At 44.8% G+C, this 13,690-nt stretch overlaps 1 protein-coding gene across 1 annotated transcript in view; it reads right to left on the bottom strand.

Annotated features, from left to right (window-relative positions):
* The window catches only part of Atg7 (autophagy related 7), a 154,752-nt gene that overhangs the window by 82,507 nt on the left and 58,555 nt on the right, over positions 1 to 13,690 (bottom strand). The window contains exon 17 of the mRNA XM_090323928.1: positions 5,981 to 6,061. Within this exon, the coding sequence (XP_090180054.1) occupies positions 5,981 to 6,061 (81 nt within the window). The remainder of the gene's footprint in view (positions 1 to 5,980; positions 6,062 to 13,690) is intronic.

The raw sequence follows: 13,690 nt of genomic DNA, 5'->3' as shown, positions 1-13,690 counted from the left end.
GCACAGGCATTGGAGAGCTCTTCCGATTGGGTGCTGGCCAGTCCTTCAAATGATTGAGATTTAAAACCTATCAAATCTGAGAAGTTGGGAGTTCACTCAGCACAGCACCACCAATCCCCCTACCTGAGCTCATCTCAAACTTCAAGTGGGAATGCGTAGAAGGGATTTTCTGTGTATGCTCTGCACATGTGGGTTTTCTGGAAGGTCAAGGGTCGAGGGTGCAGGCAGCAGTGGGCTGGACGCTCAGGACTGGGGATGGTGATCTTCCTTAAATTAAAATGGATTGCCAGGCTGGGAGAGGTGACTTAGTGGTATAAAATATAGAGTGCCACCCACACCCACACCCACACATACGACATAAATATATATATATATATATATATATATATTTTTTTTTTTTGCTAGTCCTGGACCTGGGCATGATCCTTGAGCTTCTTTTGTTCAAGGCTAGCACTTTACCACTTGTGCCACAGCACTACTTCCAGCTTTTTCTATGTATGTGATGTCGAGGAATCAAACCCAGGTCTTCGTGCATGCTAGGCAAGCACTCTACCACTAGGTCACATTCCCAGCCCAACAATTTTTTTGTGGGTCATGGGGCTTGGGAGCCTGGGCACTGTCCCTGAGCACCTCAAGGCGACTGCCCTACTCCTTGAGCCACAGCCCCACTTCTGATTTTCTGGTGGTTAATTGGAGATAAGAGTCTCACCTTCTTCAGTGCCCGGCTCTGAACCATGATCCTCAGATCTCAGCCTCCTGAGTAGCTAGGGGTATAGGCTTAAGCTACTACGCCTTGCTTCCAACAAATATTTTTTAAAAGACTATTTGTGAAATAAGAATAAAATAATGGAAACAGAGTAAAAAGGCTATTGAAGTGTCGCATGTGGGCTTTGCTTGTGGTCCCTCAGTGAGCAGGGAGGACAGGGCTAGGCCCTGGAGCTCCAGGATGTCATCCATCTAGGCCACCTGCTGTGGCTGCTGGATTCCTTTCTCCCCTAAGATCCACCAGGTATGAAAGTTTCATATGAAACTGTAAAATTCAAAACAGCAGCCTCGAACACTAGACAAAGTACATCAGATTTCAACCTGAGAACAGCCCAAATGAAAATGGCTCTAAGACAACTGGGTGTCTCTGTGAAGTCACACCTGTTGTACTAAATAGTACACGAGCATGCTGGCAGTGTTACCTCTTCCAGGGGTCTCTAACAATTCTTATTTGTCCTGAAACCTCAATCCAGAGGTCATCCTCTGCCAAGCCTCCGCTAGTTTACTCCACTGACAAAACTATCAACTACTAGGGTGCACACAGAGGATGCACCCTGTCTGTATGCTCATCACTGGCTGAGAAGTCTGTCTCACGCTACAGAGAGTGTTATAGGTGATGCCTTTTTGATAATTACTAGTTAGCTGACAAAATAACCAAGATAATGGACTTCTAAGGTGCAGCTGTTTATATTGGCTCCTAGTTTTGGAGATTTCAGTATGTGGTCAGTTGTTCTCATAGCAGTTGTGGTTAGGTAGCACATCACAGCGGGATGAGGGGTAGAGAAAACTCAGTTTATGGCCATAAACAAAAGAAAGCAGAGGAGGAGCCAGCGTCCCAAATCCCCTTAAAGGCACATACTCAATGATCCAACTTCCTCTCTCTTGGCTCCACCTCTTAAAGGTCTCATTACCTAGTGACAGTACCAGGCTAAAGACCAAGCCTCTAACAAGGGACCTTTGAAGGGGACAGTCCAGATCTAAACTTACATTAGCCTTACATCATTGGCACACAGCAGATTCTCAAATGTCAGTTGAGTAAATGAATGCTTGCTAACAGATATGCACTAAGACCCTTCCTTCCAAATCTAGGACATTTGTAGAACTCCTGGGTGCAAGGTTACTTTGGGACAGCATTTCTTCTAAAAGAAAGTTTAAATACCTGTTTATTTTCAGCATTTTATGTTTCTTTATCTCTCAAGGAAATACGATAAAAGAAAGATGGGATTATATAATATCACAAGATAAATGGGCAGGCTGGCTTTGATACTGTCAGAAAGGAAATACCAAGTAGTGGTACAGCTGGTATTGATTATGCCATCTCACCCTCTCTCTAGTACTACTTTGAACGCTCAAGCCCAGATGCACATAGAAAGCCATGTACAGAAGTTTAATTGTAACTTACCAACAATTGTGTCTCAAAGTCAACACCAGAATGTGGCTTTTATTAGTATTGTTAATTGCTACTTAAAATCTCAAGATCCGACTTCTGGGTACCTCCTGCTACATCTATGCAGTGGGCAAACCAAGTTGGAGGGCTGTTTCATCTTAATAGGCTTTTTCTACAATATCACAAATATGATGGGCAACTGTGCAACAATATCACAAACACCATGGGCAATAGAACTGTGCAACAAGAGAATTCCTGCAAACAACCCTGCTCCTGGCTCTAGAGATACCAAAATTTTCTGGTCTGCTTGCAGGTCTCAGGAAGCATAGCTATTGTTGCATACAACACCAGATAAATACCTAACTCTATTCCTTATAGAAAGAGTAGTCACAATATCTGACATGTTCCACCATTCCTGGGACTGGACTGAGAAGGGGTACAGGGAAGGTTCTGGACTGAAGACAATGTTTTCCATCTTGATGAGAGAACCGTGAGTTACACAGGAGTATGCATGTGTCAGAACTTACACTAGGCTTTTAAGACAACAATGTTGCACCATGCAGGAATTTTAGCTAGAAAAAAGACCCATGCATAAAGATTTAGGCGGTACATTTTCTGTAAAGGCAAAAACTGGAAAGTATGAAACCACTCTGGATTCTACACTTGAGCCAGTAAATAAATACATCTCAGATAAAGGCGCCACGATTCTCCATCCTGAGAAAGGTAGTTTGGAATGTGGGAAAGGGGAAGTCACCACCACCAGAAGGGGTAAATACATCATGTGTCTTCTTACAGGAGGATCCTTTCTTTGATATTTTACCAAAAAGTCATAACCTGAATTTAATTACAAGAAAATGGTAGGCAAATCCAAACTGAGGTAAACTCTACCAAAAGAACTAGCAATGTGTCAAAAGGTCAGATTAAGAAAGACAAAGAAAGGTAAATATCTTTTCCAGACAGAGGGATACCCAAGAGACAGGGTAACTAAATGCAGTACTTCATCCTGAACTGGACACTGCCCTACAAGGGAAAAATAAATAAACCTACGAAAAACATTAGTGATGCAAATAACATCTGAAATACAGACTGCTGATTAGATAATGATATTGTGTAAACATTAAATGGCTTTAACTTAATAAGCATATTGTATGTTAGGGAAGAGAGCCGCTTTGTTCTTAGGAAATTTACGTTGAAGTTAAAATAGAACACAATGTCTTCAATTTACTCTTGAAAAATCCAAGAGCAAACAGAAGGGGTGGGAGTGGAGTAAAAGGAGGAGGCAGGAAGGGAGGAGCATAAGATGCTGACAAATGGAAACTATCACAGAGTGCCTAGTGATATCCGCTAGTAAGTTTAAGATTCTACCATGTAAAACAAAGTCCCTTAAAAAAAAAGATTCCCTTAACTGCCCCTCCCTATCAAAAAAAAATTAAAGTGAAAAGACTACTACGAGTAAAACTAATAGTACATTTGAAGACCTTTCAGGAAATACTGTGTTCAAAATTACATTCTTTGCTCTGGTAAAAAGTTTACAACTCTAGTTATATCTAGATTCCTTTTTTTTTTTTATACGTTGTGGGGCTTGAACTCAGGACCTGGGCACTGTCTCTCTAAACTTCTTTGTGCTCTAGACTAATGCTCTACCGGGCAATATGAGAAGGTTTTCATGGCTTTATTAGTATTATTGTTTAGTGAACAAGGTATTAGTACCCAACAGAGACGAATGCATTTCCATATTCTTTTTAACCCTCTGAATTTATATGGCCTTGGTCCTAGGGGAAAAGCCCAAAACCATAGTCTATCAAAGCAAAATTAATTTCATAAATGTCGAAGGAAAAACTTTGTAAAATCAGTTGTAGTCCCAAAGAATCTTTTGAAACCGTAATAACCAAGATAGGATACAGTATAGAAAGTATCCCTCTGAGCATGCCTTCAGAAAAAGTCATACGCACAGAGAAGGAAATGTAATTGGATTTGTCGTTTCAAAGTATTGCTGTGAGGCTTACAGATAATAGAGAATGACATGCTCCTTGGAGGGGAAAGAAGGTAGCCAAGTAGGCAAAAGCTGGGTGTCTACTGTAAGGAAACACAGGCACCAAATGGAGCAACCTTTTCAGCACAAAGGAAATCTAATACCCAGACCACATGAAAAGTGATCGCCATGGGAACAGTGCAGCTGTTAAAACCCAAGACAGCTTGTATCAAATAGCCTAGCATGCATGTGCAAAGCAGGACTCTTATAGCAACCAGACCACTAGAGGAAGTAATTCTGTGAAGAAGAAATCAGTGGCATACTCTTATTTACTTCAGTGCTTATAGTAAGTGTGAAAGTGTAAAGCCACTCACTGAAAGAATGGGCTCCTCCTCCACTATTGACTGGTATGCGGAGATTCTTTCATAAACAGTATCTTACATGCTAATTTAATTAGAAATAGGACAAGAAAGAACGAGTGTGTGCATTTTACTTGGAGAACCCAATTATCTTCATTTCATTGACTTGCTGGACTGACATAAAGCTACAGCTACAGAAAATATGGCCCTGAACCAAATGATCTCAATTTGAAAATTAATAAGGCCAAGTTATTTTTAGACTAATTAACTCAGTCATACAAAGAAAGAAATACACTCCACTGAAGAGCACATAATCCTAAAAACTTGGATTTCTGAGGACTGCACGTAGACATGCAGGCCTGGCTTCGAGTGGAAATAGGATACCTCTTACACAAAGGAACTACAGAGAGAAGGGACTGCTGGGAAACTGCCAGCAAATGATAAGCTTTCAATTTCAGCAAAACAACAAAATAGATTTAGTTTACTTTCAGAGAAAAAAAAGAAACATTACCCTCAACTTCTGAGCACCTAGATTTTGCCCATTTGTCAACATGGTTTATTAAATCTGAGTTCAACTTTTATAGAAATGAATCAGGATTGCGCCTTTCAGAAGAAATGACCATGTCAACTTTTCAACAGAAATTTGTCACTTCCACTGCTTCTACCAGCACTGCTGGATGCAGGCAACACAGCAGCTGCTCCGTACCAGGGACCGCAGCATTATTCTGCATAGTCCTTCGACAGGAAATCTTTCTCATCAGTTAGGAGGATTGTTTTGTTTTGAGACGGGTTTTACTACATATCCCAGCCTGGCCTCGAACTTGTGAGCCTTTACAGGGCAGGGGATTAACAAACAGGAGTTTTAAAAGCTCCAGCTAAGTAACTAGGCATTAGAAGGCTTAAAGGGACATCCAAAAGGAAATCAGCTGTCACATATAGTATACAAGCAAGAATAACTCAGACAGCATCTCAAAGCCTATTAAAATGAGCTGCCATCACCATAGTTAGAGATACATCAGCCGGTTCCCATTACTATAGGAGAGCACACTAGATCTATTTTTAGAGCTGTTGGAAAGATCAAAGGAGAAGGGGCCTTTTATTGGCTCCCTACGCAGGCCCTAATCTCTGTTTACTTTTCCTTTGTCATTATGTAGATCTCCAAAAGACACTCAGGGCAGGACTGCCCCAATTGCCCTCTTCCCCAGTAACACTTAAAAACTGCTTAGTCTTCCAGAGTCTCTGAAAGTGGGAAACCTTCTGGGGAGGAACAAAGTAAGACCAGCAAGGTTCAAGTGCAAGCCACAACGCAAGCACTGATATAGGGCTAAACTATCCAAATCAAACCTTCTCAGTGTGGGTTCTTTGTGACATATGGAAACAGGAGCCCTTCCTGCACTTCCTCTCCTCACAGCTGGTTTCAGGTGCTGGCTGGTAGGGTGGAGGTTCATGGCTGATGGCTTACTTCAAAACAAACCCCACAAATGCAAAATGACTTACTTTGGAAGAACAGGCTGTACATTTGTCAAACGCCAGGCTAACGGGAAGGACATTATCAAACCGTGACAGAAATCCCCGGATCTAAAAACAAACAAAGTAAAACAGTTCACATCAAACACAGACCTGCCACATCTATGAAAATGCTTAGGCCTGACAAGAAGGAGGAAATGATTATCACAGGGGTCCTGACAGAGACTATTACCAAAAATGGAGTTCCACTTGAGTATTTCCACTCGCACTGTAATTGCTTTGGTGAACCCAGGTCCTTTATTCCTTCAGGAACCAAGGTCCACACGATTTTCAAATATTTGAGAACAAAATTGAAATGAATCCCCAAATACAAAAAGCAGGCTGCAATAGTGCAAGTGTCAACAAATGTATTTAAAAAAAAATATAACGGGACAGAGGGCTTGGGTGTGTGGCTCAGCATAAGAATGTTTGTCCAGTGGTGTTTTCCCAGCCCCCCCAAAATGAAACCAGACCCAGGCAAGGCTTGCCTCCCCTATCAAAGGACAGTGGCGAGATAAGATGCGAGTCAGGGAGGGAGGCCAGAGACTGCACTGGTGGGGAAACAGCGCCACCTGGGGTAGAAACTTCTCTTTGCATCTAAGTCCCAAGCAGCATAGTCCGCAGGCAGGCCCCAGCCCCCCAGTAGCTGAGGTGGGCAGGAACTAATATTGGGGCCAATATAAGTAGGGAAATAAAACCGAGAGAGTCTCCACGGGACTTGTAGCAAGCCAGACCACACAAAGCTTCTCATGAGTTCATTTATTTCATCTTCCCAATGACTTTCTTCTTCCCTTGTGGCACCAAGGATGGAACCAAAGGCTCTACCTAGGCTACTTCCCCAGCCCAACCACCTCAGTTTACCTTGACAAAACTCAGGCTCAAAAAGGGGAAGCATCTTGGCTCAGGTAAGCAGTAAGTGATAAGGCTAAGATTCAAAAGTAGATCTATAGACTCCAAACCTGGCTTGGGCCAGGGCTTCCTATGGTTGCCGGCTGCAGGCTTGGGCTAGATCACAATTTCTTCTTTCCCTCAGAATACCATAGCCAGTACCGGGACTTGAACTCAGAGTCTCATACTTGCTGGCATTCTACCCCTTGACCATGCCTCCAGCCTAGCTTTTATCTTTAATATCAGATCTCCACACTTTTTTTTTTTTTAATTCTTGAGGCTAGGGATAAAACACGGGGCCTCACACCTCCTAAGCACAAGCTTCATCAATTAGTTACATTAGCTACACCCCAGCCTTTCCTCTCAATTTTAATCTCTGCCCTTGAAAGAAAAAAAGAACCAACACACCACTGTCTTTGCCCACAGCCATCCTCCCAGCACCCACCCTCAAAGAAAAGCAAAGCCTGACAATGTGAAGAAAGAAGCTTCCAGGACTGGGGAAGAGTGCCTGCCTAGGCATGCAGGAACCCTTGGGTTCGATTCCACTGTACCACATAAACAGGAAAAGCTGGAAGTGGTACTGTTGCTCAAGTGGTAGAGTAGTTGTCCTGAGAAAAAAAAAGAAAAAGAAAAAGAAGCTCAGGGACAGTGAGTGCCCAGGACCCTAAGTTCAAGCCCCAGAACTGGCAAAAAAAAGAAAGAAAGAAAGAAAGAAAGAACAAAAAAGAAAAGAGCTTCTGGCTACATTTGGGAACTGGATCTTTTGAGTCTATGAAGCAACCAACTTCAAATTGAATGCGTACACCTGCCCTCTGTCTACAACCTACAACCCTAAAGGAAATGTTTACAGGCTTATTTCCCAAGTGTCCTTCCAATTCATAGGTTTTCACTGTAACCCATGAGCCAGAGTGTTTGGAAGAGGAATCACAAATTAGGTAAGTGGGTGAAAGAGAGCCTCCCTATGATCCCTGTAGTTCCCAAGTGTCAGGCATGTGTCTGCGTGGTGGTAGTGCAGGGGGCAAGGCTGCGATTCAGGATACCAAAAGAGGAGACATTCACACACTAAGCAGAAAAAGACAAAAAGAAAGTCACAAATGGAAATGCTGAGATTCTCCTGAGCTCTGGAAGTTATAAGCTTGAAAGAATACTCACAGTAAACCCCATGCACCAAACCCACTTTTGTTGTTGTTGGTCAGAGAGCTTGAACTCAGGATCTGCATGCTTTTCTTGAGCTCTTTTTGTGGAAGGACAATGTTCAACCACTTTGAGCCACAGTGCCACTTCCTGTTTTCTGGTGGCTAATGGGAGGTAAAAGTCTCAAGGATTTTCCTACTTGGACTGGCTTTGAACCACAACCCTCAGATCTCTGAGTAACTAGGATTACAAGCCAACCCATGCCCATTTTTAAATTCTTTTTATAAACCATCATAAATAATAAGATGATATTTAACATGACCTATACATTGGTGCTCTTGTATGGTTCGTGAAGAAGTTCCTTCATGAACACTTCTATTATTCCCTAAGCTTCTGTTAAGCTTTTTGTTGTTGTTGTTGTTGCACAAAGAAATTGTCTTACCATTGGTGGCAGTGGGGAGCAAAGATGAACGGGAGGGGAGGGTAGGTAAGGAGTTGAATGGAAGAGAGAAAAAGGAGAGGAAGGAAAGAGCAGAACAAAGGGCCTGGTAAATGCCTGGGCAGAGCCAGGGCCACGACACCATTGTTCAGCGCCCCCAGACTGCTCTGTAACAGGAAACGATTCATTTTCCTGGGAAGTGAAGTAGAATGATGCATGTGAGAATTTGTAAATTCATGAAGCTGGTATCAGAGCCCACAACACAACCAAAGAAATTCCAGTCGTGATTTTTAAAAAGGAAACCTTTCTCAAACCCACTGCAACAGAATCCTGCTGGGCTCCTGCCCAGAGGGGCTTCCTTCCACTTAACAAGCTCTGCCAGGGATGACCTTTCCTGGTGCTTTTCATCAGCCTCCTGGAGGCTGACCAGATAAAGCAGAGAATTTTGATTCAAGCAAAGCTGCCCCTCTCTGGGCCACCCTGCCTTCAGAGTTGAATCTTGGATCCAATCTTCCAAGCTCCACACACTGACTGGGCTGGACTTCAACTTTCCTCAGAGACAACCCTGATTTCCTCATCTTGCCTGGGGCTGCCTTCACGACTCAGAGCTCTTCCTGCTACTGATAGCTCTGTGCCAATCTCCCTTATAAGCCATGCAGACCAAACACAAATCCTTCATGGATCCTAGGTCCACCTCCCACCCAATCTGGAAATACACCCACTTACATACACAGCACTGATATTAATGTCCTCTGAAACCTTCTGAAACAAAATTATTTTGGGTTCTAGAGAGTAAACTCATGGCCTTTTGTATACTAAGCCTATCCTGCCACTTTCAGCCAAGGAAAAAGGATTGTACCTAAACAGTTCTCCACATCATGTACCTTTGTTATTTCTGAATATTAAAAACCCTACCTGACAGTGACAGACCACAAAAACAATTACTTGTGCTTTCTTGGTGCCTGACCCAGGACCCGCTTGTCACTCACAGGTCCAAAAAAGGTCAAAACAGCTCAGCTGAACTCCCTGTTGTCAAACACGAGACACTGGACTGCCCCTGATCTTAGCTAAGGAGACCTGAGAAGTCAAAACACCGCCTCCTGGCATAAGGGGCAAAGCTAGGGCAGACTGGATGTTAATGGCATTCGCATCTGTGTGCGCCTGGCAGGACTTCCTTAGGTGCACCTATGCACATCTACTAGCTTTCCAAGGTTCCCAGACAGGAGTACCTGCTTAGGTCGGGGTGCGCTGGGGACTGTGTCAAGGATCCTTGTGGAAATGCAGCTAGCTCAGGCAGCAGCAGGAAATACGTTGTGCCACCCTGAGGTTCTTAAGTGGCATGCTGTCTCATGGATGCCAAGAGGCCTCTTCCCACTGACCCCAGCAGTGGCTCTTCAATGCCCAGTACCCTGCCTACTACTCAGTGGCTCTGGCATTAGCTGTGACGTGTGTATTGAGGAATAGCTCAGAGATCTTTTTTTTTTTTTTGGCTAGTCCGGGTCCTAGAACTCAGGGCCTGAGCACTGTCCTTGGACTTTCTCAAGGCTAGAGCTCTACTTGAGCCTTAGCACCACTTCCGGCTTTTTTCTATGTATGTGGTACCGAGGCATCGAACCCAGGTCTTTGTGCATGCTAGCACTCTACCACTAGGCCAAACTCTTGGCCCCTCAGAGATTATTCTGACAGAAGACCAGGTATGGGGATGCCTGAAAACAACTACTGTATACCTAGAGGTATACACTCCAAGAATCAGCCAAACCCTGTCATATCAAGCAAAGGCTCTCAATAGCTTCCTTCTGTGGGGACTGAAGGCTTAATCGTATAAAATGCACAGAGGCTGAGCCAGGCTCAGTGGCTCACACCTGAAATCCTAGTACTACGGAGGCTGAGATCTGAGGAGTGCTGTTCAAAGCCAAAGCCAGCCCGGCACTGGGCACTAAAGACCGAGACTCTTATTTATTTCCAATTAATCACTAGAAAACAGGAAGTGGGACTGTGGCTCAGGGTTAGGGCGGTAGCCTTGAGCTGAAGAGCTCAGAGACAGCACTCAGGCCCAGAGTTCAAGGCCCATGACTCTCCCCCCCACCCCCCCCCCCACCCCGCAAATGCATGGCTGTGCATCCCTGCTTCCTCCATTAGCTCCCCAGGCCTAACACAGGTTCCTGGGACTCTGCCTTAGAGGAGCACCCCCCCCCCCGCCTCTCTTGCAGCTCCCTGAAGTGTTCCAGTCCCTTTCCCTTGGAGTATCCTTTGAGCCTCAGAAGCTGTGCAGAAAAGCCCATCCAGGCCTGACATGGCATGCACTGGTTCAGGGCAGGGCCAGTGGAGGAAGCAAGCCCTCATTCACGTAATGCATCTTACCTGTGTCTGGGGTCCTTGGGTGTTTTCATAATTGTCTCTCATAGTCCTGTGACCTGCCACCATTTTTCAGACAAAGAAATCAAGACTCAAACATATGGCATGTTGTACTCAGGAATTCACAATCTCCCAAGTGGCAGAGCCAGGAATCTGAATTTTGATTTTGTTTTTTTTTGTTTGGCTCTAAAGACTGGGACGAAAGAAGAAAATACCAAGAAGAGGTAAAATGGAAGGAGAGAAGGAAGAGAAAGCCAGAGGAACTTAGACAAACTTAGCATTAATACATGGTAAGGCAGCTACCAGGCTAATTCAGTCAGCTTTAGTTCATACTACCCAGCAGAATAAAAACCAGGTAGATCAAGAGTAGAAAGGGACTGGCTTCTTTCTAGGCCTCCCATCCCTGGCCATGTTTATACCTAAACTGAGTAAAATCCCTCTTAGCATCAAACCCACCTCCCTTGATGAGAAGCTAAGACCCAGTGCCCAGAAACAAACAAGCACTCTGAGAAGGCGCCATGCAGCCACAGCAGGAACCCACTGCTTGAACTTCACGCCAGCTTCCAGCAAGCCTGGCAACATTTCTAGGGCCTGGAGTTTGCATAAATAAAAACGAGCTCCAAACTCCAGATCGATCTTGGATGTTGAAAAGAGCCTTAATCAAACTCCATGCCAAAATGGAGAGTTTAGCAATAGCAAACCCCCAGGCAGACCACAGAGGCCTTTGTTTCAAATAACCGCTTCCGCTACCACCAACTCGGCCCTCCCCTCATTATTGAACGGGAGCCACAGAGGGGCAGAACTAGCTGGAAGTGAGCCCAGAGTTATCCTGGGAGAAAGCTTGCAGAAGAGAGCAAATCCTCCCAACCCTTCCCTATTCACTCCTGGCTTCCTGAATTTTATGAGACTGTAACTTCCTATTTAGGAGAGTAGATAAGCTTCTATTTTAATAAGAGAAGAGGAAAGATGAAACAAGCATTTATAAGTGTCTCATGTGGACAGAATTGTGCTAGTGCCTGGTTGGCATAATGTAATCCATGTATCTAATTCCAGCTTATTATGTTGTTATTCCCATTTTACATATAAAAAATGAAGTTCAGCTGGGTGCTGGTGGCTCATGCTTGCAATCCTAGCTACTCAGGAGGCTGAGATCTGAGGATCACCATTCAAAGCCAGCCCTGGCAGGAGAGTCCATGAGACTCTTATTTCCAATTAACCAGCAGAAAATGAAAGTGGAACTGTGGCTCAAAGTGGTAGAGTGTTTGCCATGAGCAACAGAGCTCAGGGGCAGCATCCAGGCCCTGAAAGCCCTGCAACTACCGCCACCGCCGCCGCAACCACCACTCCCACCAAAATGAAGGTAATAGATAGTAAGTAACCTTCCCAAGATCACACAGCAACAACTGGCAAAAGCTGCCTCAAATCCCTTTGGATCCTCACCTCATGAAATCTGAGTGGTTTCAAAGCCTTCAAGATGCCTCACCACAAGGACTCCCAATCAGGACAGCCTGTTGGGTGAGCAGCATTCCTAAAGCACCATTCGAAACTGCTGAAGGGAGGCCCAGTACCTCTTGGACAAAAAAATGCTGCCAGAGGTGCTTTTGAACTCTTGATATCACTTGATATCCTCTGCCAGAGCTGCGCAGAGGAAGCCCAGACACCACTCAACCTCACACCCCCCTGGGCTCCCCCTGGAGTGACATCCCAACACATCCACACATTCTATGGCTTTAGATGGAGTGAAGCACTGGGAGGTGACACTGCACTGTTGAACCTGGTGCCTGGCAGTCTGGCAGAGTACACGTCTGGGGTTTGCCAGAATGGAGAGAGAGGAGAACTAGGTAACAACTAGGGGATGGCCGATTTTCTTGCTGCTCCCACCAGCATCAACAGGAGGGTCACAGAATCTAAGGAGAGGGAGGCGCCTTTTCTTGGGCTCCATCTCCAGAAGTGTGCCTTTATTGCCTTTCCTCTAACTCCTTCCCCAGGAGCCAATCTGCTCCTGTTCCTGGGGCCCAGAGACCAGGATTCCTGAGCACAGTAAAGGAGACCTTATTGAAAGCAAAAGGCCCAAGGATGGGGCTCAGCAGAGCCTGAGCAGACAAGCCAAACAAACAGCAGCCCTGGACACAGCTAGAGCCTCTGGCTCTACCTCAACTCCGCCTCACTCTGTGGTTTCCCAGGCTGGGCCCTCACAGGGTCCTGCCCTACTTCTGGCTTTGTTCTACTTTTCTGAAACGGATGAAAAGAAAGAATTCAAAAGTTTGAGAGAAGTATAAACCCAGAGGAAGGGCATACACATTAAGGGACTTTTTTTTTCAAAAGTCACTAGTGTAGAGCCAAGAGTATATTTACCTAAAGACAAAACTGTGGGCAGCTTGGTCCACAAGATAAAGCAAGGTCATGGTGTTAAGATGCTACTATTCCTTCCCTTCCTCTTCCTCTCTCCCTTTCTTTCCCCTTGCACTTTCTCTCCCTCCCTCTCTCCCACCCTCTTTTCCCCCTTCTCAGTCTTTCTCTCATTACCTCTTACCATATAGCCTATGCTGACTGGAACTCTTGGTCCTCCAGCCTGGGCCTACTGTGTGCTAGGGACGCAGGTGTGCGTCCCATTGCCAGAATTCAGCCCACCCAATATGAATCCATCTGCAGAAAGTTCAGATTTAGACAAAAGCCCCCCATGGTAAAAAGCTGTCCATCCCTCGATGGGGGCGGAGCAGACGTGGCACAAGGAAGGGGCTTTGGGACGCCTGCTGACACTGTATTTTGATCTGTGTGCCAGGCACAGGAGTGTCACAGGAGTGATCATTCAAGTCACCATACACTTAATCTGTGTGATTACTGTAGGAAATTTATGCATCAAAAATGATTCTGAAAAGCTCCTC

Source organism: Megascapheus bottae, chromosome 33 (genome assembly GCF_031878675.1).
Source record: "Megascapheus bottae isolate mThoBot1 chromosome 33, mThoBot2.hap1, whole genome shotgun sequence".
NCBI lineage: Eukaryota > Metazoa > Chordata > Mammalia > Rodentia > Geomyidae > Megascapheus > Megascapheus bottae.
This window is presented reverse-complemented; position numbering and strand designations above follow the sequence as displayed.